Genomic DNA, 25033 nt, shown 5'->3' on the forward strand with positions numbered 1-25033 from the left:
TGTCATCATAAATATTGGGAAGTGAGGTCCCGCCGTGAGCACTTCCGTGGGCCCTAGGGAACAGGAGAGCCTCAGTCTGCAGGTCTCACAAGCTGGAGAGTCTAAGATAAGTGACCAGTGAGCTACATTCTCCAAGGATGTCTGTCAGCCCTCTCGGAAACTGTGAGAGACCAAAACAAGGACTGACCTCGCAGAGCAGCACCCAGCCAGGCTGCTTCTAGACTATGGAGGAACCTTGGTGAATCAGCCTTATCCTAAAGGAATTCTTTGACAATTTTATCTCTAAGCAAAGACAAATAGAAAAATCGGCTTTTAGAATGGTTAAAACTTTCAGCAACTGAGGTACACATAAACACGTGAAGAAATGCTACACTCGCTCGGTACTCTCCTCAGAGCATCCTGCAGACAATGCCGCACTCTTTCCCCACAAAACAGAACAAAACGACATGGTGTAACTGGCAAGTCCTCAACCTGGGCTTACACCCTGGCCTTCCCACTTCCCCGCTGTGGGACTTGGAGCACGTTCCTTAGCCACCCAGTGCACCAAGTTCCTCATTTGTAAAATAAGAACCATCCCCAGACCAGTCTCAAAGGCTTGTGATTACCAAGTTACTAATTCAGATGTGACGGACTTAGAATAGTGCCCCGCACGGAATATATGCTGTGTAAGCATTAGCCGTACTGACGAACACAACTAATCCTGACTCTTCTTACTATGGCTGTGTTCCTCCAACAGCTTTTCTGAGGAAGGCTATATAACCAGAAATGCCGCCCCATCTCCCCAGGGCTTCTCCTGTGGCTAACATCTACAAGGTGGTGGAAGCAGAGGTGCCCATTTTCCCCCAAGTTTTCCCGAGATAACCACTTCTTATTTTCAAAGTGAAAGTCATACTAACTTGGACATTCGTTCATGCCCCCATACATGTTCACTCACCCAGAGATTCCAAATGGTGTCTGTCTACAAATACATCACCTGAGAATCAGCCTGAGGACATTTTGGTGTGGGAATTATGATGACTTTGGTTTGGCCAAGTATGTCTGTCCTTGATCTGAGAAGCTGAGGTCTTTCAATAATTCTGGCTTCCAAGGCAATATTTATGTCCCCTTCTGAGAAGGCTACTCTGTTCAGTATTTCTGCTTCCCATCATGCCTTAGATTTATTTTCAGTTCTACATAAAATCACATGCCATAAGCTAGCATTATTAAAAAGTACAGTGAACTGGGAATTAAGAGATCCAGCCCTGTAATTAACCATTCACCATTCCCCTTGTGATCTTAGATACTACGTCTCGTGAGTTCCTCTGGAAAATCAGAGGGCTGGCCACGCAGTTAATCTCGTCATTCTCTATTTTAGACTGGCTAGCATCATTTGATTTATTATTAAAGGCTCTTCAAGGATTGTTCACCAAAGGAAGGAATAACAGCTTCAGGTAACAGCTCACCCCATTCATGACTCCATATTCTTAAATTCCAAAATAGGTCTCATCACCAATATCCATTCCTGTGATTCCCTCTCACTTGGCTCCCTCTTTAAATCAGCAGTTATTACAAAGACTTACAGTTGCAAAGAATCTAACAGGTCGGCAAATCCAGCCCCTTCAAGGAAAACAAGTGACTTAACCCAAATCACACATATGTTCATTTATTTACTATGAGGGAAACAGAAAATATTTTTATCCTTGTTTTTCATTGTGACTATGAGAAAGTAAGTAACATCCAAGGATATCACTGTAAATAACAGGGACCGAACTAGAATTCATGGCTCATTTATGGATACCATAAGAAAGATTCAATGGGGAATATATATTTAAGTCTAACAAATTATTTTAAAATACAAGCGTCTTGAAGGTGGAGTATCTTTTCTGCTTTGTTCACTGAAACATCTCAATGTCCAGAACACAGCCTGGCACAGAATTGGCCTTTTTAATATTTGCTGAATGACTCTCCTTAAAATATTACTATCAATTCAAATTCTACCTGTGACTATTACCTTGGATTTGGGGTTCTACATTCCTAAGAAAAAAGAGTGCTATAGACCATATTCTAAATCTTTCCTACTGAGTTACTGACAGTCATATTTACAGAAGATCCATGACAGACCTTATTTATTGATAAATTATATGTTCTTAGGGGTGCCTGAGTGGCTCAGTGGGTTAAGCCTCTGCCTTGGGCTCGGGTCATGATCTCGGGGTCCTGGAATCAAGCCCCACATCGGGCTCTCTGCTCAGCGGGGAGCCTGCTTCCCTCCCTCCCTCTGTCTGCCTCTCTGCCTACTTGTGATCTCTGTCTGTCAAATAAATAAATAAAATCTTTAAAAAAAAATTGTATGTTCTTAAACATCCAAAAGATGATGAAGAACCAAGTTACATTTTTTTCCTCAAAAGTTCAGCTTGTAAATATTTCAAAAGGTAAGACAAAGCACAAAAAATACAAATCAACTCTGGACTTAGTGTCATGTTTGATGTTATAAGCCATCCATGGTTTCATTCTCAGTAAATAATGACATCATCCATCATTTACTACCCTAAATTGACAAAACAAAACAATAACAGCAACAATCAACCAACCGAAAGCAGCAGAATCAGCAAAAGTAAATATGGTAAGAGTTTAATTTTGTCTTTGCTCACTTTTTGTTAATATCTGAAGATCTTCAACAGATGGTGGTCCATTTTTTTTCTCATAAGGAATGACTGTTGTCAAGTACTGCCAAGTCAAAAAAAAAAAAAAAGTCACTTAAATCTGAATGACCTTATCTGCAAAAATTTGATACAGTTACTAAAGGTCTATTTTATAACATGAAATGAAGTATCTTACTATCTCAGCTGGAGCTCTTTTTTTTGCCCACCTCTGTCTGCTTTAATCAAGCCCAATGTTAACATAAATATCCATTTTTTTCCACCTTTCAGTTATTGAAAATTTCACAAAATTAGGTCTGAGGGTGAACTGTTCAATTTATTCATTATTAAAGTCTTATCTAACATTCTCCTTGTATATTTTCAACACACTTTAAAAATAGTAATTTAAAACTAAAAATGTAGTTTTAATAGTTTTAACAGTTCTGCATAAAACAAATCATCCCCAATGCCCAAAAAATTCTGTTTCAGACCATTTTTTTCTGGTTGAACAAAATGGTCATGTACTACCACAGACACACATACCAATTTTAGAGGTGTATTATTATTATTATTATTATTATTATTATTATTATTATTATTATTTTAAATTATTTAGGATGTTTAAAGGCATTAAAGGAAAAGAGAAAAGTGAAAGGAGAGGACGGCCCAGTGAATAATAAAAATTCACATCTGATACCGAGACAAATGGCCTCGTTCGCTACTATAAAGGCTCACAAGTATCAGAGTTATGGCCTATAAATATGTCCCATGAAAGCAGAATCTAAATATTATTGTCCAGATGTTCCTGTTCTGACCATTCCACCAAAAACTATATAGTTCAGTGTGGTCTGCATGTGCTCATCTGGAGATCTACTGTTGTCTTACTCAGAATCTTTTGAGACCCACCCATTACTCAGTCCTTGCTCAATCTCCGCTCTATTCCTCACCCTCCGTGAGTGCGTTCATCCGTGGGTGACCTCGTAATCAAAAGACAAGGTAAAGCAGTTTTTGAGGATAAGTAGGAAAAGTGAATAATTCCATGTTTAAGAAAAAATTCCCACTATCTTTTGGTGTAGACTTCTCCAAGGTGATACCCAACGGTAGCACTGAATGTTTCTCTATGAAGAATACACCAGAAGCTGGAAACAAGCCCCCCGGGGGTTTCACGAATAGAGTGTATGTCAGGCAAGCTGGCCTCTGAGAGCATCAGGAAGCCTACGCTCTCAAGCTTCCCGTCCCACTGGCATGTGTGGGTCAGTCTGGAGGCTACTATGCCATCCTGTGCATCTGAGAGAGGTAGAGGTGCCAGAATAAAAAAATAATAAGTAAATTTTAGACCATCCCTTAATAGAGCTAGAAATGTCAGTGTGAAGGATTATTTAATATTATTGCCCTTCTTGGGCAATACAGAAACTATCTTTTAGTAAAAACCCTACACTCAAATGTTTTCTTTCGATAAACTGTCAAAAGCTACATTCTGCACATTTTCTCACGCTTAAGAGCTACAATGAAAAGTTTTCTTTTTAAAGTGAAAATTTCAAATTGTGAAAAGTAATTTTAAGCACACTCACTAATATGGTTGGGTTTCCTCTGTTCACGATCCTCCTTAAATCATTATACAAAAATGTTAATATAAAGCAAAGTGCTACACATTTGACTGTGTACGTCTATCCACGTATAGATTTGCGTAAATCAGGTCGCATGCCTCACTTGGCAGGCAGTGAGTTGGCTCACTACATGATACACCTTAAAAACACTGGAATTTCATTTAAAAGGAGAGAAGATATAAATATACTCTTACTGACACGTTTGACCTAGGACTCTTATCAAAAAGACACCAACAGGGGCGCCTGAGTGGCTCAGTGGGTTAAGCCACTGCCTTCGGCTCAGGTCATGATCTCAGGGTCCTGGGATCGAGCCCCACATCGGGCTCTCTGCTCAGCGGGGAGCCTGCTTCTCCCTCTCTCTCTGTCTGCCTCTCTGCCTGCTTGTGATCTCTCTGTCAAATAAATAAAATCTTTAAAAAAAAAAAAAGAAAAAGACACCAACATTACCTTTCCTCTCCCCACAAAATGACATCTTGTTTCTCAAACTTTTGGAATTAGCGTGGCATATTCTAGTTTAGTTCTACATTCTATACATGCATCTCATGATGTCAATGCAATCTGTTTAAAGGTAGTGGAAAATGGAGCTCTGAAACATGTGAAAGGTAACTGTGTGCTTTATCAAGACTGTAAAAATGGTGAACTTTCACTTCTCTCTTTTTAAGCAACAGTCTTAGTACATTAGTAAAACTGCCAGCTCTCAGGACCTTCGCTTACACAGGCAACAATAAAGCAGAGAATGAGGAAAATAAGGCTAAGCCAGCACCTGTTTCTCTCCACCTGAATTCCCAAAGGTGTGGCGGAGGCCATTCTGAATGACAGTGGAGATCCCTTCCACGCTGAAGCGCTAAAGGCAGCAACGCGCGGCCGGAAGACAAGGACAGGGAAAGAAGTTCAAAGACTGTTAGTAAGATCGTACCACGGTGACTTACGTGCCCAAGAGACAAGCAGTTAGACAACGCCACTACTCATTCAGATAAAGCAGACCAAAATCATGCTGTTTTCCAACAGTTTTTGCTGGCATTTCCTTGCAAGTCAAACGATGGCTATCATGCCACTAGATTCCCGAAGACTGTCCTCACCAGACGTATAATTAAATTGGCTCCAACGTCAATAGCCTAAGTTGTACACATTTCTGTCTTCAGCAAAATTTACTGCCTAAGTTTTAAGCTACCTTTTGATATTATTTACCTACATTTTATCAAAAGTCTGAAAACTTAATACTAACAGTATGCATATTTTCAGCCTAAGTTGGCATACTTCTACCACATGTTGGGAGAAATACGAACGTAGCGTTTGGCAAACGAGGATGCCGTTACTTGGAGAGCTGAGGACGGCTTCCCACCCGCTCTTCGGGCCGCCCGCCACCGCCTTGGTGCAGAAAGCGCGAACTGCAGGAGCACATGTGCTTCCTGGAGAGCAGAGTGGACCCCACATGCCAGCAGGCCCCTCTCACTTCCGCAGAGGCTTTCCCACTGTTTCTAGGAAACGATGCTCGCTTCTTTCCCCCACCAACCTCTGAGACTTCCTAGAATTCACTGTACTATAAAGGGATATTTTTTCCCTCAACTACTTATCTTGATTTGTGACCAGTCTGCAATGTCATCAGACGCAGGGAAAAGAGTCCAGTGGCACCTCTCTCTCTGGCTGTTGAGTCAGAGGCCTGAGATGGGTCTTACGGTGTGACTAATTAAGGAGGAAGGCATCCTGGAAAGGGAGTTTAGTCCCGATTCACCCAATGGGCCCCCTCTCTGGATTTTTGCAGAGGAAAGTTGAATCAGTGAACACATTTGAGGAGTCAATATAACAAATATTTACCAGGCCCCCAGGAGCAGAAGAGGAAACCAAGGGAAAAATCTCTGCTTTCAAGAACGTATGGTTTAGCCGAGTGGTTCTCAAAGTGTGGCCCAGGAACACCCCCACGACGTCCCTGAAACACTCTTAGGGTCCATGAGCTCAAAATTATTTTCTCAGATATAATAAGGCATGATTTGCTTTTTCCCCTTTCATTCTTTCATGACTTATAGTGAAATATTCCAAAATGACAGGCTGAATTCAGAAGCAGATTTAAGGCTCTAGCTCTCTTAAATTAAGCCAGGTATTAACAAGATTAACAAAAATGCATAGGAATGCCATTGTTTCTCACTATTTTTTTTAAAATAGAGTTATTTTTCATAAAACATGCTATTTGTATAAACATCAATGAATTTCTTATTGGCATTTTTAAATGATTGGTAATCTTTTAAAAATTTCATCTAATATAATAATTATCCACCCATATGACTTATGTAATAAACAAAAGCTCTTTGGGGTCTTCAGTGAATTTTAAGAGTAAAAATAAGTCCTAACAACAAAAAGTTGAGAAACACCACGAATTTCAGTCATGAAGGAGCTAAATGCCTCTTTATCAGTCAAGTACTCAATGCTATTATCGAAAATCTGAGTACCAAATGTTACCATCTTTGGAGAACATATACATCCATGCCTCTCCTCCTCAATGGCCCCTCCCCACAGACTCCTCCGCAGACTGCAAGCCATTTGGTTCTGGCAAGAACAAAATGTCTGGTCCTGTCCCCTTGATTGAATGCGCTTCACTTTGCTGACAGCATAACTATATTCCCTTTAACGACGTAGGCTAGTTTTAAAAGAAAACCTACACATAACTCTTTCGTAGATTTTTGTATTTTGTAGCTTTTTCATATGCTATCATATAATCTGCTCACATTTTTAAGCAGATTATCAAGAGATGAACTACTTTGGCTCCAGAAGCTACAGTCATTTTTTAAATTCTATCAAATGTATTTTCTCTCAAAAGCAACCAAGAAAAAGTACCTCATTCTCTACATACTCTGACTCCATTATCCCGAGGCATGTTAAAGCCAGACATAGATTCGGGAACCGTCAAACAAGGGGAAGCCTTTTAGCCTCCATGCATCAGGAGACTGAGGTATACTTTACATTTGAACAGCACGTTCTAGAAACACTGGCTGTACCTCCCTAGTTGGAAACCTATGTCTGTCACTGCAAAAGTATAAATAAAAAATAGATGCACATTTGGAAGCTCCGAGGTTCCAGCTGAAACTGAGGTTTCCTTCTTAAATGAGCAGCTGTGGGCTCCGCTGAGCACCGCCACTGCCTGCAGCCTGGTGACCTCTGAGCGACCAGGCTGGGGGAAGCAAGGGGAGACGCAGCCACCTGAAGCCACAGCAACCTGGAAAAGCAGGAAACTAACAGCTGATCCCGCAAAGGAGTAAAGGAACTCTCCCTAGTGAGGGCAGCTGAGTCCAGGGCGGGCGCCCGAATCCCCGCGGCGGCCTGAGCAGGAAGCAAGGCTGCCGCCGGTAACGCAGGACTGCCTCCCGTCCTGCCAGGGAAAGGACCGCACGGTGACATCTAAAGGGTCACAGGAAATACAACAAAACTGGCTGAGAGAGATGTCGGAGACCATTCCTCCACTGGGGCTCCGGCTGCCATCAATCCCACCCCCCAGGCGGGAATCACAGCCCTGTCCTTCCTCCCCGCTCTTTGCGGGGCCAACCTGAAATTCTCCAGCCCTCACCGACTTCCCTTCCCCGGGCTTTCTTCAAACAGCTCGTCCCAGGGCTTCCCAGGCCTCTGACGCTGAGGCCCTGGGACACTTCTCAGATCCCCGAGGCCCCTGGTAAGCTCTCCCCGGTGCCCCCTCCCCTGGACGCATACCCAGGTCCCTCCAGAGCCCTGAGCTTCCCCCTGCCCCTCTGGCTGCCCCTTCCGAGAGGTGCCCCTTTCTGGGCTAAGCTCTCATACACCAGTGCCCTCCGGGTTCTGTCCCCCGTTTTTCTCAGGCACACTCTCTGGACAGTCCCACGCCGCCGTCTTTCCCGTCTGCTGTCACGAATGTACAGCTCCCTTTGCCAAGAGAAGGAACAGGCTGAGAACCGAGCCCGGCACTGGGGGAGGGCTCTGGTCACGTCAGCCAGCTTTACTGCAACGACCGACCCTCCTGTGTGTCACTTTGGTGTTCAGTGGCCTCTTGGCCATCTGCACCTGAATCCTGCTGAGACCACCCACATCCAGACCTGAACTCATCTTCCTTTCTGCCACCAGAAATAACAGGGTTGGTTTGTTTAAGTCCTATTCCTCTTCAGCATTCTGGATCTCTCTCGTTCCTGGATCCAATCGTTCAAAACCCAGGAGCCAGATGCTACAGGCAGCAGCGACTTGGAGTGAGCGCCCCCTCCCCTGGTGACCCGACATGCTGGCAGAAGAGCCCCAAGAGCCGCGGGGGTAGAACCGGTAACCCCACGAGGGCGCTGAGGGTGCGCGCAGCCCAGAGCTACAACTCCAACTTTCATTCCACATGTCAAAGCAAAGCTCTTGGAGGAGGTGACGTCTAAGCTGCGGCGTGAAGTCAACACCCTCCCCGATGAGCTACAAAGAACAGTGGACAGGAGAGCCTCTCAGAGAACAAGACCCAAAGTGGCCAAACGGGCCAGCCCCGGCGTTCATTCCACAGCCAGTGCGCGGGGGCCCTGCCGGTCTCCCCTAGCGGGACAGGAACAGCAGCTCCCGAGTAACTCGATCTCCCCTCCTTCCCATCAGCAGCTTTCACTGCGGCTCCGGCCGCGTGGGCAGAGGTGCCAACAGGGCAGGCTGCTCCGGAGCAAAGTGGACCGGCAGGTATCCCCCCAGAGATGCTGGGCCTGAGGCTTGATGCAGTTGCTGTTAACCAGACCTGTGTATCTCCGTGTGGGGAGGGACACATGGGTTCCACCTACGTTTGCCCAAGTCGGGAGTCAGCGGCCCACCCTTCCCCCTCTCTTCCCTGCTGCCCAACCAGTATGTTCCACCTCCTTCCTATCTCTGAAAGTCAACCATTTTCCCAGCCCTGTTGTAACTGTGTGGCTCGTTGCTTACCCGAGTAAGTGCACCAGCCTTCCTGACTCCCCCTTCCAATGAGCTCTCCTTGAAACACTGAAGTTACCCTGCCAAAAGACAAATCTGAACAGGGAATGATCCACTTAAAACCTCTTTTTGGTTTCCTTCCGCCTTCTACTTTGCTATTTCCACACCCTCTTCTGAGTGACTTTCTCTCTTGCCTTCAGCTTTCTCTCTCAACTTCTAGGCTTGGTGAACCACCTTCGGGGCCCCAGATGTGCCTGTCACCTCCGGATGGTTGCCTCCACCACGCCCTCTGCCTGGTATGCCTGTCCCTTCTTCTTCTTGTTCTCCAGATTCAACTCAGCCTTCCCAGACCCCTGAACCAAAGCAGGGGTAAGAGTCATTTATCCACACCTCCATCACGAGATGGGGCCAGGCACAGAACACACCAAGAGCATGGCAGCTGCTCTGAATACAGCAGTTATCACCGCACACCTCGGTCTCTCAGCCTTGACAGTACTGACGTGTGGAGTCAGGCAGCAGTCCTTTGTCACGGGGGCAGTCCTGTGCAGGGCGGCATGTTGAATGGCATCATTGGCCTCTACTCAGAATGCTGGTAGCACTGCCCCTCACCTCATCTGCTTGTGACAAGGACAAGTGTGCTTGGACACTGCCTAAAATCGTACAGGGAGGCAACCTGGCCTGGCTGAGAATCACTGCAAAAAGCACACTGCGCGGTCTGTCAGCGGGACCCCACCCCCGCCCCCGCAGCACGCCCCCACGCGCTGGGGTTCACTCTGCATCCTTACTACTTGTGCCTGGCACATAACTGGAGATCAGTACATGCTTGTCTCATAGTAGTAACAGAAAAGATAATCCAGACTTTTTTCAAAGTGAGGGTGAGGCACAATATCTACAGAAAACAGCAGAGAAAGAAAAAAAGTTTGGGTTAATTTTTTTTTTTTTTTTTTTTTTTTTTGGGAGAGAGAGCTGAGGCAGGGCTGGGGAGCAAATAAGAGGGAGAGAGAATCTCGAGCAGGCTCCATGCCCAGCACAGAGCATGACAAGGGGCTCAACCTTGCGACCCTGAGATCATGACGTAAGCCAAAATCAAGAGGAGGACACTTAACCAACTGAGCCACCCAGGTGCCCCAGGTTGGGTTAATTTTTAATAAATTCAGTTAAGTTCTCACCATCGTTAAGGGCAGAAATAATGTCAGATACTTCTTCCATGTACCAACAAAGCACAACCCATCCTCAGCACGCAGGAGGCATCTGATGGACAGTCACTGGCTTAAGTACCAATTATTACCCATACCAGGGAAATACTTTCAGATTTACAGATGGAACTAGGAACCACACCTTAGTCAGAAGTATTTGCAATCAGAAAATTTTCTAAGAGTCAACTGGGATAGAAAAATACTGAACTAGAAAGCAGGGCTCAAAGGTGTCTCCCAGGCTTGCCACTGATGTCTGCCTGGAGGGCAGTTACTAAACCCAGAGACGCTTGTATCCACACCAGTGAAATAGGTGATTAAATGTTATCATTTGTAAAGGTCTCTTATTTATAAATCGTGTCAATCTATGAATTATCTCAACCAAGATGAACCATGGTTTCTTTAAGATGGCAAATCAAAACACACACATACCCAAGAGTACAGGACTGCGAGGTCACTTAAGGTTAGAATGTGAGTGCTCTAGAAGGAAAAAATGCATGGCCAAATGACACATTCAGAGTTATCTACTCCAATGGCATTTATATGTCTGCTGAGCCATGGCTGAACATCTCTAAGACCAGAGCCCAAGAGTCTTACAGCCTAGGGTAACCATATCATGAAGAGACAAATTTTTTCTCTTGACTTCTTGTAGGAGAGAATTTTTTTTTTTTAAGTGCTTAAAAGCAAAAATAATCTGAAGGCAAACAGAAGAAAGATGACATGACAAGATACAAAGTTATTTGTCAAAGAAGTCAACAACGGAGTTCTGAAAAAATCTACTGAAGAACCTGGTCTAGGAAGTCAGTGTGAGATTAATAAAGTAAGATAAATAATCTTGCTGACAAGGTTTGTAAAACAATGGAGTGACTAAGAAATACAGAACCCCTATGATAACAAAAAAGTAGCAAGCAGAAGATCGATGAGCTGGAAGGATCAAGGAATGGAAAGACCAGGCCAGAGGACAAGGGAAAGAGCTCCAGAGAGCACACAACAGATGGGTTCACAACTGCCCTATAAATTCCAGAAAACAATACACCCTTTTGGAAGGCAAAATGAACTTTATAAAGATAAAACCTCAGAGACAGATTAAATTTACTTTTTAGTAAACTTCACCTCATTTAGAAACACTACATTTATAATCTTGAGAGCGGACATGGTGTGATTAGGTGCTTAGGGTACTACACTGGGCCAGAGGGAAGGTTTTGTCTATGCTTCAATTTTACGGGGAGGGCAGGGGGAGGAAGAGAAGGAGAGAAGCATTTCTTTGTTGAATATTTCTCACGGTAAAAGTACCACAGGCATGTCACAGCACTTTCAGAAATCTCGCGGTTAGGAATGCGCAATGAAATAAAGGATATTAAGGATTTCTAACTTTAATTTAGCTTAATTAAAATAAACAACTGCGGGGCACCTGGATGGCTCAGTCGTGAAGCAGCTGCTTTCTGCTCGGGTCATGAGCCCCGGGTCCGGAGAGCAAGCCCCGCACTGGGCTCCCAGCTGGGCGGGAAGTCTGCTTCTCCTTCTCCCACTCCCCCTGCTTGTGTTCCCTCTCTTGTTGTGTCTCTGTCAAATAAATAAAATCTTAAAAAATCAATAAACGAATGAACGAATGAATACATAATAAATAAATAAACAAACAAAACAAACAACTGCAATATTAAATATGTCAGAAAACCTAATCCTGCCTCCATTTAATCTACCATTTCTAAATTTGAAGGATCGAAACGTTCAAATGCAAAGTGAAGAGCTAGCAAAGATTCTGGGGATCTAAAATTTTGTGATCTATCCATCTGTTTTTCACCATATCTTTACAAAGAAGTTAGCAGCTCTGAAAAATGTCCTTCTCAGAATGGAATTTTTGATATGAGCCCATTTATAAGCAGGAAAATGATTAAGCACAACAGTACTTATTTTATTGTTTCCCTCACTGCTGACAAAGTGCCAAGTAACAGTAAGGATGAGGGAAGTTTACTCAGTCCTGGGCTCCAATCACATGCTTTACAAGGAGAATACTCACAGCTACCTCATCACCATTTCCTTCCCTGGCGTGAGTAGTATTGAGTCTCCAAATCAGTCATTCTCTGGAATCTTTTCCCATACAAAACCAGGAGCAAAGTATAAACAAGATACAGAAGATTAAAAACAAAAACTGGAAAAATCTGAAAGAGGGAAAGGAGCCAAGATCTCCAGGCCCACAGACAAAACGCCTACACGTCTGACCAGGAGAAAGGCAGAGCCAAGAGTCCCTTGCACACACCTCTGTCTTACGTGCTCGAGCCAGTGTGGACAGGTGCCATGCACTGAGGCCTCTGCTGAGCTTCTGTCTACCCATTTATGAAATGGCAGGAATATTAATAAAACCTATAGGGTTGCTGTGAGGATTAAATAAAGCAGTCCATGGGAATCACTTAGCAAAGAGTTCAGCAAATACAGAAATCCAAAAATATCCAAAAATATTCCTAACATTCCTCTAGAAAGGCTAGAAGAACATTTGGGACGTAGCTCCCAAAAAGAAGTAACTACATCTTTCCACTTTTCTCCAGAACAAGTAATGAGTCATTTTAGTTCTCCTCATATAAATAAGATGGCAGCTGAGAAATAATACACTCCTGACTATATTCTCTAGCCTAAGGAGCTTTAGACAACATGAAGAAAACACACTAAATACACAACTCAGCCAAAAAACCTGAACTGAAAACAAGTAACACTTGAAGGTTATTCAAGGTCTTTCTGAACAAGAAAAAGAGCTAGAAAACACTGTGTAAATCGAAAAGCAACAAGAATCAGATACAGAGATGTGATTTGTTACTTCTCTTCTGGAGTCCTAAACCTATCAAATCATTCTCTGCACAGCATATTCACCAGCTTAACTTATTTCACAGAAAGCAGGATCCAGCACAGGGAAGGGAAAAACTAACCAGGAGGCCAGACTTTTCTGAAAAATTCAGAAAATTCAGACTTTTCCTGCTATCAGACTTTTCTCTTAGCCTTATCTGACACCCAATGGCACAGATCTCTAAGGATCAGGAAATCTTTTAAAAATCCCAAATTCAAAGCTCAGTGTCAGAAAAAAGGTTAGGAAAAGCAATTAAGAAATGCTTTTTATCTATTTCCTGACTCGTATCCTAATTTATGCTCTGACTCCATTAATATTCTTTATACTTAAGAGGTTCAAAAGAAAGTGAAATTCAAACATAATTATGGTTCCTTATAAATCATATCATTTGCAATAGTTTGCATGACACAATTTTCAAATATTGACTTACAGAACAATAGTTTTAATTTTTAAATTCTTAAAATAATTGAAACATAAAACACAAGAAAAATAGAACAGAAAGCAATAAATGTTAAAAATAAATTACAAAGCATTATATTTAAATAAGTAAGGTATTACCTAAGATATAAAATTTGAATCTGCTTATTTTGACACTTCTTCAAATCAAATACTTTTAATGTGAATTATAAAGCAGTTACAAATGCAGATTCTACCAAAAACTAGTTTCTGCATAAAAAAAAGCAGATCCAAGTAAATTAGAAGATATGAGTTATACCAAAGCAGATAAATAGTTGAGTATGTTTTGAATATTAAGCTACTTATTTTGGAATTTGCTCTCAGAACAGAAAGATGTGGTATGAAGATTTTCAAGGTTAGGAGTTAAATGGAATAGTGTCAATCTATTTTTTTTATTTGAAGATCTTTGTAAATTTTTATGTAATTTAATATTAATGTGGTAATTAAGTGTTGGCAAACATTTTCAAACCTACTAAAATTAGAGTAACATAATTAACCCTGGTAATTTTATGAATTATTTCCTGATACTTATGAATACTCTCAGTATATAATAAGACTACAATTTGCTGGCATATTGTGGCTTTTATGTGAATTTGTGTTATATTAACAAACAATAAACACACCTCTCCAAGGCATAAAGAGTCAAGAACAGACTCCTGATTTGATTTTTAACTGCTGGGTCATGAAAGCTCACTATTACCAGTCTGTCACCAAAAGAAAATTGTTGAAAACAAATAGTAGATAATGGTAAACAAAAACTGGTGGTGACACAATTCTCTAGGCAATACTATCTTTCATAAAATAAACCTGCATACATCTAAACTAATTCATAATTCATAGGTATGAACTATTAAAACAATAAAATTACACATCCAAGTTTCTCTCTACCCTACAATGACTTTCCATTCTATGGCCTTAACACTAATTTTTAGAAATGCCTATTACAATAAAGAAAAATATGAAGGATTGTAAGAAACTACTATAAAAAAGTATATGCCAACAAATTGGAAAATCTTGAGGAGGTGGATAAATTCCTAGAAACAGACCGTCTTCCAAAACTGAATCAGGAAGAAAAAGAAAATCTGAACAGACTGATTACTAGGAACAAAATTATATCTGTAATCAAAAACCCTAAACAAACAAAAGTCCATGACCAGATGAATTTACAGGCAAACTGTACCAAATATTAAGAGCTGATACCTATTCTCTTCAAACAACTCCAAAAACCTGAAGAGGAAGGAAAGCTTCCAAATTCATTCTGTGAGGCAAACATTATTACTCAAAACAAAACCAGACAAAGACATTACAAAAAAAGAAAACTACAGGCAATATCCCTAATGAGCATATTTGCAAAAATCGTCAACACAGTATTAGCAAACCAAATTCAACAATACACTGAAAGAATCATTCACCTCGATAAAGTGGGATTTAGTCCATGGATGCAAGGATGGTTCAATATCTACAAATCAATCAATGTGATACATCACATTAACAAAATGAAAGATAAAAACCATATGATCATTTCATTAGATGCAGGAAAAAACATTTGACAAAATTCAACATCTGCTTATGATAAAAACTCTCAATAAAGTGAGGTTGGAAGGAATATACCTCAAGATGAATAAAGGCCTTATGACAAACCCACAGCTAACATAACACTCAATGAGGAAAAGCTTTTAGGAACATGACAAGGTCCCTCTCCCCTAGAAATCCTCACAAGAGCAATCAGAAATAAAAGGCATCAACATAAAGAAGAAAAGTTAAACTGTCACTATTTGCAGATGACATGTTACTAATAATAGAAAACCCAAAAGATTCTACATAATACCAAAACGAATAAATGAGTGCAGTAACATTGCAGAATACAAAATTAATATACAGAAACCTGTTGTGTTTCTATACACTAATAGCAAAGTAGCAGAGAGAGAAATTAAGAAAATAATCCAATTTATAGTTGCACCAAAAGAAAAAAGAAAAAAATGATTACCTAGGGATAAACTTAACCAAGGAGGTGAAAGGCCTGTACTCTGAGAACTTTTATAGAATTCTGATGAAATAAACTGAAGGCACCACAAATGGAAAGATATACCATGCTAATGGACTGCAAGAACAAATATTGCTAAAATGTTCACACTACCCAAAGCAATCTACAGATTCAACACAATCCCTGTCAAAATACCAATATTATTTTTCATAGAACTCGAACAAGTAATCCTAAAAGTTGTACAGAATCACAAAAAATCCAAATGGTCAAAGCAATCTTGAGAAAGAACAAAGCTGGAGGTATCACAATCCCAGACTTCAAGATATACCACAAAACTGGAGTAATCAAATAGTAAGATACTGGCATAAAAATGGTCCCACCGAACAACAGAACAGAACAGAAAGCCCAGAAATAAACCTAAGCTTTTATGGTGAATTAATCTACAACAAAAGAGATAAGAATATACAATGGGGAAAACACAGTCTTTTCAATAAATGGTGCTGGGAAAACTGGACAGCTACATGCAAAAGAATGAAATAAGACCACTTTCTGATACCATATACAAAAATAGATTCAAAATGGATTAAAGACCTAAATGTGAGGGCCGCCTGGGTGGCTCAGTTGGTTAAGCATCAGCCTTCAGGTCAGGTCATAATCTCAGGGTCCTGTGATACAGCCCAGCATTGGGCTCCCTGCTCAGTGGGGAGTCTGATCCCCCTCGCCCTCTCCCCGGCCCCTGCTCATGCTATCACACTCTCTCTCTCTCTGCCGCTCTCAAATAAATAAAATCTTTAAAAAAAAGAAAGACCTAAATGTGAGACCTGAAACCATAAAATTCCTTAAAGAAAACAAAGGCAGTAATCTCTTGGACATCAGCCTTAACAACATTTTTCTATACATGTGGCCTTGGGCAGGGAAACAAAAGCAAAAACCACCACCAACCAGGACTACACACAGAGAAGATATTTGCAAAGGACATATTCTGATAGGGGGTTAGTATCAAAATATATAACTTATACAACTCAATACCAATTAACCAATAAAACCAATAACCAATTAACCAATAAGACAAATAATCCAATTAAAAATGGGCAGAGGACCTGAATAAATATATTTCCAAAGAAGACATACAGGAGGCCAACAGAAATATGAAAAGATGTTCAACATCACTAACCATCAGGGAAATAACAAATTGAAACCCCAATGAGATATCATCTCATACTTGTCAGAGCGACTAGTATCAAAAAAAAAAAAAAAAAGAAGAAGAAGAAGTAACAAGTGTTGGTGAGGATGTGGAGAAAAGGGAATCCCCATGCACTGTTAGTGGGAATGTAAATTGATGCAACCACTGTGGAAAACAACATGGAGACTCCTCAAAAAATGAAAAATAGAAAAACCATACGATCTACTACTGGATATTTACCCAAGGAAAACAAAAACACCAATTCAGAAAGGTATATGTACCTCTTATATTTGCTGCAGCATTATTTACAATAGTCAAAATATGCCCATCAAAAGATAAATGGATAAAGAAGATGTGGTGAAATAGTACTCAGCCACAAAAAAGAATGAATTCTTAATATTTGCATCAACATGGATGGACCTAAAGGGTATCATGCTAAGTGAATAAGTCATACAAATACCACAGGACTTCACTTACATGGGGAAATCTAAAAACTCAATGAACAAATAAACAAACCAACACCAGAAACAGACCCATCAACACAGAGAACAAGCTGGTGGTTGCCGGAGGAAGAGACGTACAGGCTTCTAGTTTTGGAATGAGGAAGTCAAAGGATGAAAGGAGCAGCATGGGGAATACAGTCTGAATTATCGTAACCCCGTAACCCCATTGTATGGTGACAGAGGCAGCTACACTTGCAATGAGCACAGCATAATGTACAGACTTGCCAAATCATTGTGCTGCACACCTGAAACCAATGTAACATTGTGTGTCAACTATCAGAAAAAAAAGAGAAAAAGAAACCTGCAGAGAAATGCTATCAAATGTAACCAACAAATTACTGTTGAAAATGTGTTGATATTTACACTCACATAGATAGGGCAGACCTGATCCTCTTGAGTACCACTACTTAGAAAAAGTGGTGGAGGGGGATGAGCTCCTTTTCTACTTCTCCTCTACCTTCCTCAGACTACTGTTTATTACTGTCTATAAATAGTGTACCCGGAAGGCTGCCAACATTTTAAAGTTTTTCATTTGGCCCCAAATCTAGAGTCAACTGGTCTACCTGCTAGCTATCTTCACTTAGCTACTGGGAATCTGACACAAAAAGCACAAAGGTCGGGACACCTGGGTGGCTCAGTTCGTTAAGCAACTGCCTTCAGCTCAGGTCATGATCCTGAAGTCCTGGGGTCGAGTCCCTTGTTGGCCTCCCTGATGGGCAGGGAGTCTGCTTCTCCCTCTGACCCTCCCCCTTCTCATGCTCTCTCTCTCTCTCATACTCTCTCTCTCTCTCTCAAATAAATAAATATAATCTTAAAAAAAAAAAAAAACACAAAGGTCTATTGCTAGGCAGAGGGGCTTAGGCAAGTGGCTTGGAGATGGACTGGCCAAGGGATCACCATCTACAGCCACAACTAAGGCTGCTGACTGGGGCCCTGAAGAAAGGAACAATTCAATACACTCTTAAATAAAACAAGGCTACATTTTAAAATAAATTTTAGTCAAAATATAGTGATCTTTTTATACGAATTCACTTTAACTGGAGTTTGCATATATTTTTTCTTCTAGTTTTTAAATTTTATTAAATTTTGTCTAAATCAGGGGTTGGCAAACTTTTCCTATAAGGGGCCAGAGAGTTAATATTTTAGTTTGGAGTCTACTCAGTCTATCACAACTATTCAGTTCTGTCCTTGTAACACCAAAGCAGCCACTGACCATCTGGAAATGAATGGACATGGCTATGTTCCAATAAAACTTTATTTATAAAACAGGCAGAGGGCCAATTTGGCCCTCAGGCAGTAGTTTGCTTTGCCAATCCTCCGTCTAAGTCATCTTAGCAAATGTGAAATTTAAAAATTCCAAATTAAAAAGGGAAGAAAAAAGCTAGTTTTGTTTATTTTAAACAAAAGCCCCAAATTCAAGTAGTTGTGTCAGAATAGATCCTTCTAAACTAGGAGCTGGCAAAAATTAGAATAACTTCAGAGCAATCTAATAAGAGCTATCCAAACGAAAACACATTTCTCTTAAAGTCAGCTTTGACGAAGTTTAAATGAAAAACTATTAGTGGGGCATTTTTGCATGTAAAAGAGAAACAGAATAGATTTGATTATCACAATATGAGCTAAGTGAGTCATAAATACAGAGCAGTGCATCTGTGAAAAATATATATATATAAGAAAGAGTATCACAAGGCTGGCTGTCCCCATCTTTAAGCAGTTACCGCCCTAGCCCACCCAAAGCAACAGGGCAATTTTTTTTTTTTTCACAACAGAGTTTTCAAAATAAACTTCTTCAGGTTAGATTGAAGCAACTATTCATTTTTGCTGGTGCTAAGTCCAAACACGAGAACTCTCTCTTGAAAGCTCAGAGATTATGGCAAACAGAAAAGATACTACGGATTCCTACCTTCTCAACTCTGGACTTAGAAAACACAATCTTACATGTAACTTTTAATTTGAAAACATTATTTTAAGGATCCTAAAGGAGGAAGTATGTCCATTTCATCCATATACTGATGTATGATGCCAGGAAAGTAAACACTCACGTCTTTACAACTTCAGATATTTCTAGGTGCCAACCACTGCTAAATTAAAACATAAGTGGTATACTTTGACTTGTTCTTATACTCATGTGAACTGCCACTGAAATCCAATGGTCCATGAATCTATACAACATAAACATTAGACTGGCAACAACAACAACAACAAAAAATCCTTGATAGAACAACAATTCAAATAGGACAAATCCAAATCCTTTGGGATTCTATCTCCTTTATAGTGAAGTTTCAATTCAACAAACAGGCATTAAGTGATGTGCAAAGAACCAAAAATTAGCTGAGATGCTGAACAATGAAACAATGTGAATGAGCTTCCCAGGTAAGATTTAATCCAATGATAACAACAGAGCATGATACTATGAGATCAGAAGTATATGTACCCTCATAAATAAATACAGAAAACATCTCAAACGTGACTTAATAGGCAATTCACAAAAGAATACAGAAGGCAACAGATCAAACCACTGTTTGCCTTTCAGATCAGTATATATCAGAAGGCTAACAATACCCATTGTTGGCTGGAGGTGTGGGAAATGGCCGCTCACTTATGCTATTATTGGGTATCATTTGGGTAGAACTATATAAAAAGATGGTTGTTTAAATCCCTCCAGAAACTAAATATCCTTTGACTTAGAAATTCCACTGATTTCAGTGAATGAGTAGACTTTTCAACTAACCAAAAGAAAAATACATAAGAAATAAATTCAACTCTAGGAAAATGGTAACTTTAGTTTGATAAATTTCAGAGACAAATAACTAGTAGGCAGTTGGATATATGGTAACTAGCATTTCCTTAGGATGTATGCTACTCTTCCATACATTATTTCATTTAACCCTCCCAAAATTCAAATCTCAAAGGGAGATGTACCCAGCAGCAGGAGCAGAACTCAAATATAGCTCTTAACCTAAAATTCTTCATCAACAGGTTCTTCAGCCTCTGAGGGCTTGGCACCTGACAGAAAGACCCTAAATAGAAATACAGATTTGCAAGTTTATCTCTTTCATACACTTATTAGCAGAAATTTCTTAGTACCGAATGTTATACCTAAGGATTTTAAGATAAAGCGACATTTCCCATCGTTAGTGACCCATGTCAGACAGATGCGAAAACAAAAAACTACAATATAGTATGACAGTGCCAACAGAAATAGTCAAGAGGTATAATACTAACCCCCAAAGAAGGAGAGAGTAGTCAATTCTGCATTGGATGACGAGTCATCAAGGAAGGTTCTAAGAAAGGAAGATAGTGCTTGTCCAGGACTGTGAAGGTCAAGTTAAAAAGAAAAAAAATCCCCAAAGTGGACTGGGAAAAACAGGAACAGAGGGCCACTCCAGAAAAGGGAGGAGCATAAATAAAACACCAAAACAACATGGTCAGTTCCCAAAAAAAAAAAAAAAAAGCATGCAAGTCACCATAGTGATTAATAGACAGTACCCATCAACCATTCCCAACTCCACTCCTACTGCTCTCTTTCTCCTGATGCTGAACAACAGAAAAAAGAGATAGAAAGTTTTCTGCTCTCTTGAGTCTCATTTCCCAAAGAGAGTATCTACTCCTCTGACCTCCCCTCCACACAGAGAACTGGAAAAAGAAAGGACAGCCTACGTTGCTCGTAAGAAGGAGCAGTGACATGGTGACTGCTGTAACAGAAACAGATACCCAAAAGCACTGTTATCAACTGCCTTACGCAGCATGTTATTGTCTTGGTGGCATTTATTACTATCAGAAATTACATTGCCTACTCATTCTTTCTTTGTCCATTGCCTGTGCCCCTTATTAGAATATAAACTCCAAGAGGCTACAGGCCTTTTCTGTTTTATTTGCCACTGTATCTTCAGCAGTGCCCGGCACAAGGAAGGCATTCAGCAAGCACCTGCTGAGTGAATGTAGGCTGCTTTACCCTATCCAACACGTAGCAGATTGTAAAAATAAAACAAAGCAGTATAATATCTCACTTGTATAAGAAACTCAATACTTTAATATTTAATAGTATTCCCATGGCCTCAAAACTGTCTAATGCTCTAAATAGCATCCCTAATGCCCCAATTCTTTTTTCACTACAGAAAAATGTTTGAAACAAAATGTCTCCAAAATTAACACCTAACGAGTTTAACTCTGCTCTATTCCCATCCAGGTATTTCTTTACAGTGTTTTGGACCAAAGAGAAGAGCTAGAAAATATGGATAAAGCCTTAAACCAACTACAAATGAATGTTTTGTTTCAATGAAACATGTTTAAGAAAAAACAGAAGGAAGCTATTCCATGCTTAAGGAAAGAAAACCAAATCCTGCTAATAAAACAAAAATATCTAAGGTAAAAAGAAAAAAGTGACCAATGTTATTAGAAAACAGGTAATGGGGGCGCCTGGGTGGCTCAGTGGGTTAAAGCCTCTGCCTTCGGCTCAGGTCATGATCCCAGGGTCCTGGAATCGAGCCCCGCATCGGGCTCTCTGCTCAGCAGGGAGCCTGCTTCCTCCTCTCTCTCTGCCGGTCTCTCTGCCTACTTGTGATCTCTGCCTGTCAAATAAATAAAATCTTTAAAAAAAAAAAAAAAAGAAAAAGAAAACAGGTAATGCATGATAGCTCTAGGAAGGTCACCAATTTTTAGACATTTGTATCACTGCTGATAGCTAACTCAGAGAGAGTTAGGCCTTGCCCAAGCTGCATGTTACATAAAATGTCTAATAAGGTAACATCTTCCGCAATCTGTTTATCCAATTGGCGGTTTCCTTTTAGGGTTCTTTTGAGCCTCCTACCCCTCTTTTCAGAATCACAGATTTCAGGCTCCTTCTGTCACAGATGGGATGGTCTTTTTCCAGCTTATAGAGGGAACCAGTACTGCAAGGTTAGCAATGCCATCAGAAACCTGATTAGGGGCACCTGGGTGGCTCAGTGGATTAAGCTGCTGCCTTCGGCTCAGGTCATGATCTCAGGGTCCTGGGATTGAGCCCCACATCAGCTCTCTGCTCAGCAGGGAGCCTGTTTCCTCTTCTCTCTCTGCCTGACTCTCTGCCTGCTTGTGATCTCTGTCAAATAAATAAATAAAATCAGAAAGAAAGAAAGAAACAAACAAACAAACAAACAAACCTGATTAAAGGGTACCTGGGTGGCTCAGTGGGTTAGGCCTCTGCCTTCAGCTCAGGTCATGATCCCGGGGTCCTGGGACCTAGTCCCACATCAGGCTCTCTGCTCAGCAGGGAGCCTGCTTCCTCCTCTCTCTCTGCCTGCCTCTCTGCCTACTTGTGATCTCTGTCTGTCAAATAAATAAATAAAATCTTTAAAAAAAAGAAAATTTTTTTTAAAAAAGAAACCTGATTAAAGGTTTTGTTACTAACAGTAGATCAGGACTCACAAAGCACTTTAACGGGTCCAAATACTGTGAAAAAAATTGACTATTACTACAACTCTATTTCAAGACTCATAAAGGTTTGAGTGAGATCTAAATGTTGCCTTGCCAAATCCATTTCTCAATATAAGTGCCATGTACAATTACACCATGAACCCACTCAAACACTTTTTATACGGGAGTTACAAAAAGAAGTCTTTAAACACCTCTAGGGATAAATTTATTTCCCCCAGCCAAGTGTTAACACTAATAAATGGAAGGTTTACATGTAATTCTTAACAGCAGACAGAAATTACCAACAATGCTACGACTTTTCAACTAGGCATTTCGCTTAATCACACTTGAATAACAGGACAATTTAAAAGGAGCAATTTTTTTTTTTTTTTAAATAAGACATAGAAGTTTTGCTCTGGAAATTTAAAGCAAACTTCCAGAATTGTATATTCAAACAAATGTTTGGGTTTGGGGTTTTTTGGTTTTGGGGTTGTTGTTGTTTTTTTTTTCGCTCTTCCAGAGTAGTCCCTAGAAGCGACTAATGAACACCTCTGCAATCCATACTGCCATTTCTCAAAAATATTTTGTACCACATATCTGAGAACTTTTTCCAAGTCCGTTTATGAGCTATGTCCTTTCAGCAAACAAATGGACATTACACTAAGGAAAGGTCCATTTACTCCCAGGCTAAAAGCAGACAATGAATAGGCTAAATGGGGAGATTCTTTTCGTTTGCATTAACTGCTCATTGGTGACCCAGGAACCTAGGACATCATTCTCTTCCCTGGGTTCCAGCAGAGTCTGGTTAATGAGAACCATTTCTCTGATAAGTATTCCTTAGAACAAATAAATTGAAACTAAATAAAAAACAGAACTTATATTATTACAAACCATAATACCTAGTTTGTGGTCATTTGTATTACCATGTTAACAAAATTATGAATGAAAAAGGGGCACTCCTTTTAGAAAAATGGATCCCTTTGCCCAACAATTATACTCCAAAAAAATAAAGTCAACATTTCTTCATACACAAACAAAATGAAGGTGGCAATACAGGGCTCAACTGATCAAAGAAAAATAAAAAGGCTCTAAAATCACGGAAGAAATGCATCTCATATAATTAGTTAATGTTTACGATGGAGTTTAATCGCACAAAATAGGACCACTTAAGCAAAGTGAAAAGATAGAAAACTAGAAATTTCATATGAAGAGTCAAAGATTCACATATTCTAAACTTTTCTTTCAGAAATATCCTAATCTGCCAAATACTGGGCAAATGGCCGATTTCACATCACTGCCTCTAATGCCGCCACGTTCCAACTTCACTTGTAAATAGGGAGGAAGTTGATGACAAATCAGTCTGCGATTGAGGCTCAGCACACTTCAGCTACCTTTAAGTGCACCCCTTTTCACTTTTTATTATACCAGTCATACAAGAGAAGCAAAAACAAGAAAATACTAATACCACGTGTGAGCCCACCAGCCAAACCTAAGTAACCACTAGTAACACCTGGCGGTGTTAAAGCGGCCACCTTGAAGATCGCCTCCTTCCTTGCTTCCCCCTACCCCGTTGCCTGCACGGACTTGCCTCCTAAACCTCTCTGTGCCGAGTTACCCGGATAACCGTTATGTGCTGCCCAAGAAAACACCTTCCTGCAAGAGCTGAGCACCGGGTCTCCCTGCCCAGAGCCCCATCGGTGCTCTCCAGCACACACAGGCCCTGTCCGCCTGTGTCCGGCCCGGGAGCTCTGGGGCCGTCACGGGAGCGACTCCCAGCGCAGGGGGACTCCCGCTGAACACCACTTACTGTGCCGGGCATGTGACTTCTCTCATTCTTCCCATTCTGGGAGCCGCCATTCTTGAGTTTCTTTTTCTTCTTGGCTGTTTCTTTGTGCTCCTTCTGTTTGTTCTGCACTTCAATGAGAGCGGAAATAAAGCTGTTCTTCACTTCCTTTTCAAACTCCAGTTCGTCTCGCAGGGCCAACTGCTGCACCAGCTCTTCGGAGAATTCCTTGATGGCCGTCTCAATTTCTTCCAGTAGTTCATTTAATTCAGATACTGAGAGCCTCTTTACTCCTGTGACCAAAAGCAGAGCACGGCAGGTACTAAGACAAAAAGCCTTTCAAGAGAGCGGCACGATGGGGTGTTTTAGGCCAAAAGAGCGAGGATCATACTCTAAACAATTAAACTGTGGGAGATCTTCTGGTCATCCTAAAGCTTCTGGTGGGGGCAGGACTGAGCAGAGGTAGGTGGGCAAACTTACTTCTCAAAAGGCTGAGAAGTGTAACAACATTCTTTACTTGCCTAACTAACTCAGCCATCCCAGGAGCGGCACTCCAGTCGAGATGGAAAAAAGCTCGTACAAGGAAAAGCACACACAC

At 40.8% G+C, this 25033-nt stretch overlaps 1 protein-coding gene across 3 annotated transcripts in view; it reads right to left on the reverse strand.

The window, feature by feature from the left end:
* The window catches only part of FEZ2 (fasciculation and elongation protein zeta 2), a 42428-nt gene that overhangs the window by 3879 nt on the left and 13516 nt on the right, over nucleotides 1-25033 (reverse strand). Inside the window, exons 5-7 of one of the 3 annotated variants that reach the window (XM_032352996.1) lie at nucleotides 24460-24728; nucleotides 4986-5066; nucleotides 2628-2703 (exon numbers count right to left, since the gene is read on the reverse strand). In XM_032352996.1, the coding sequence (XP_032208887.1) occupies nucleotides 2628-2703; nucleotides 4986-5066; nucleotides 24460-24728 (426 nt within the window). The remainder of the gene's footprint in view (nucleotides 1-2627; nucleotides 2704-4985; nucleotides 5067-24459; nucleotides 24729-25033) is intronic. The other 2 variants (XM_032352997.1, XR_004287982.1) reach the window with 2 other exon arrangements.

The sequence above is a fragment of the Mustela erminea genome, chromosome 7 (assembly GCF_009829155.1).
Source record: "Mustela erminea isolate mMusErm1 chromosome 7, mMusErm1.Pri, whole genome shotgun sequence".
Lineage (NCBI taxonomy): Eukaryota > Metazoa > Chordata > Mammalia > Carnivora > Mustelidae > Mustela > Mustela erminea.